The sequence below is a fragment of the Dipodomys ordii genome, unplaced genomic scaffold (genome assembly GCF_000151885.1).
Source record: "Dipodomys ordii isolate 6190 unplaced genomic scaffold, Dord_2.0 Scaffold59, whole genome shotgun sequence".
NCBI classification, from domain to species: Eukaryota; Metazoa; Chordata; class Mammalia; order Rodentia; family Heteromyidae; genus Dipodomys; species Dipodomys ordii.
The window spans coordinates 8,269,778-8,270,243 of NW_012267275.1; the positions used below are offsets into that span (position 1 = coordinate 8,269,778).

General features: G+C 70.2%; 1 protein-coding gene across 1 annotated transcript in view; it reads right to left on the reverse strand.

Annotated features, from left to right (window-relative positions):
- Slco4c1 (solute carrier organic anion transporter family, member 4C1) overlaps positions 1 to 404 on the reverse strand; it is a 52,853-nt gene extending 52,449 nt beyond the window's left edge. Inside the window, exon 1 of the mRNA XM_013022099.1 lies at positions 1 to 404. This exon is cut by the window's left edge and continues 1 nt beyond it. Within this exon, the coding sequence (XP_012877553.1) occupies positions 1 to 330 (330 nt within the window). The 5' untranslated portion in view covers positions 331 to 404.
- Between the last annotated feature and the right edge of the window lie 62 nt (positions 405 to 466).

Here is a 466-nt window from a genome sequence, read left to right on the forward strand (position 1 = left end):
GGTGAGGGCCAGGAGGCAGTAGTGCAGCAGAAAGCCCCGGGGCGTGTTGCAGCGCTGCAAGCAGCGCGGGTGGAAGTTCCTCCAGCCGCAAGGACCCTCCTCGTACTCGGACGACTGCGGCCCCGGCGGCTCGTGGGCATCCGGGGGAGTCGATGCAGGCAGGGGCGGCTCCGGCGACTTCTGGGGCTCCGGCGACTCCGAACCCTCTCCCTGGGCGTCGGTAGACAAGCCTGAGACCTCGACCTGGGAGGGCGATGCGGACGCGCGGCGCGGGGTGTCCGGGCTGGAGGGGACAAACGCCGGGTTCTCTATGCCTTTGGCGCCCTTCATGGCCCGGAGCGCTTCTCCTCGGGACTCCGGTGAGCCTCCTGGCAGCCCTGAGCCAGGTTCCTGAATGTTCCTGGGTGGCGCCTCCCTTCGACAGGTGACAGGAGAGCCCCGGGCGCGACCAGTTCCCGCCTCCCGG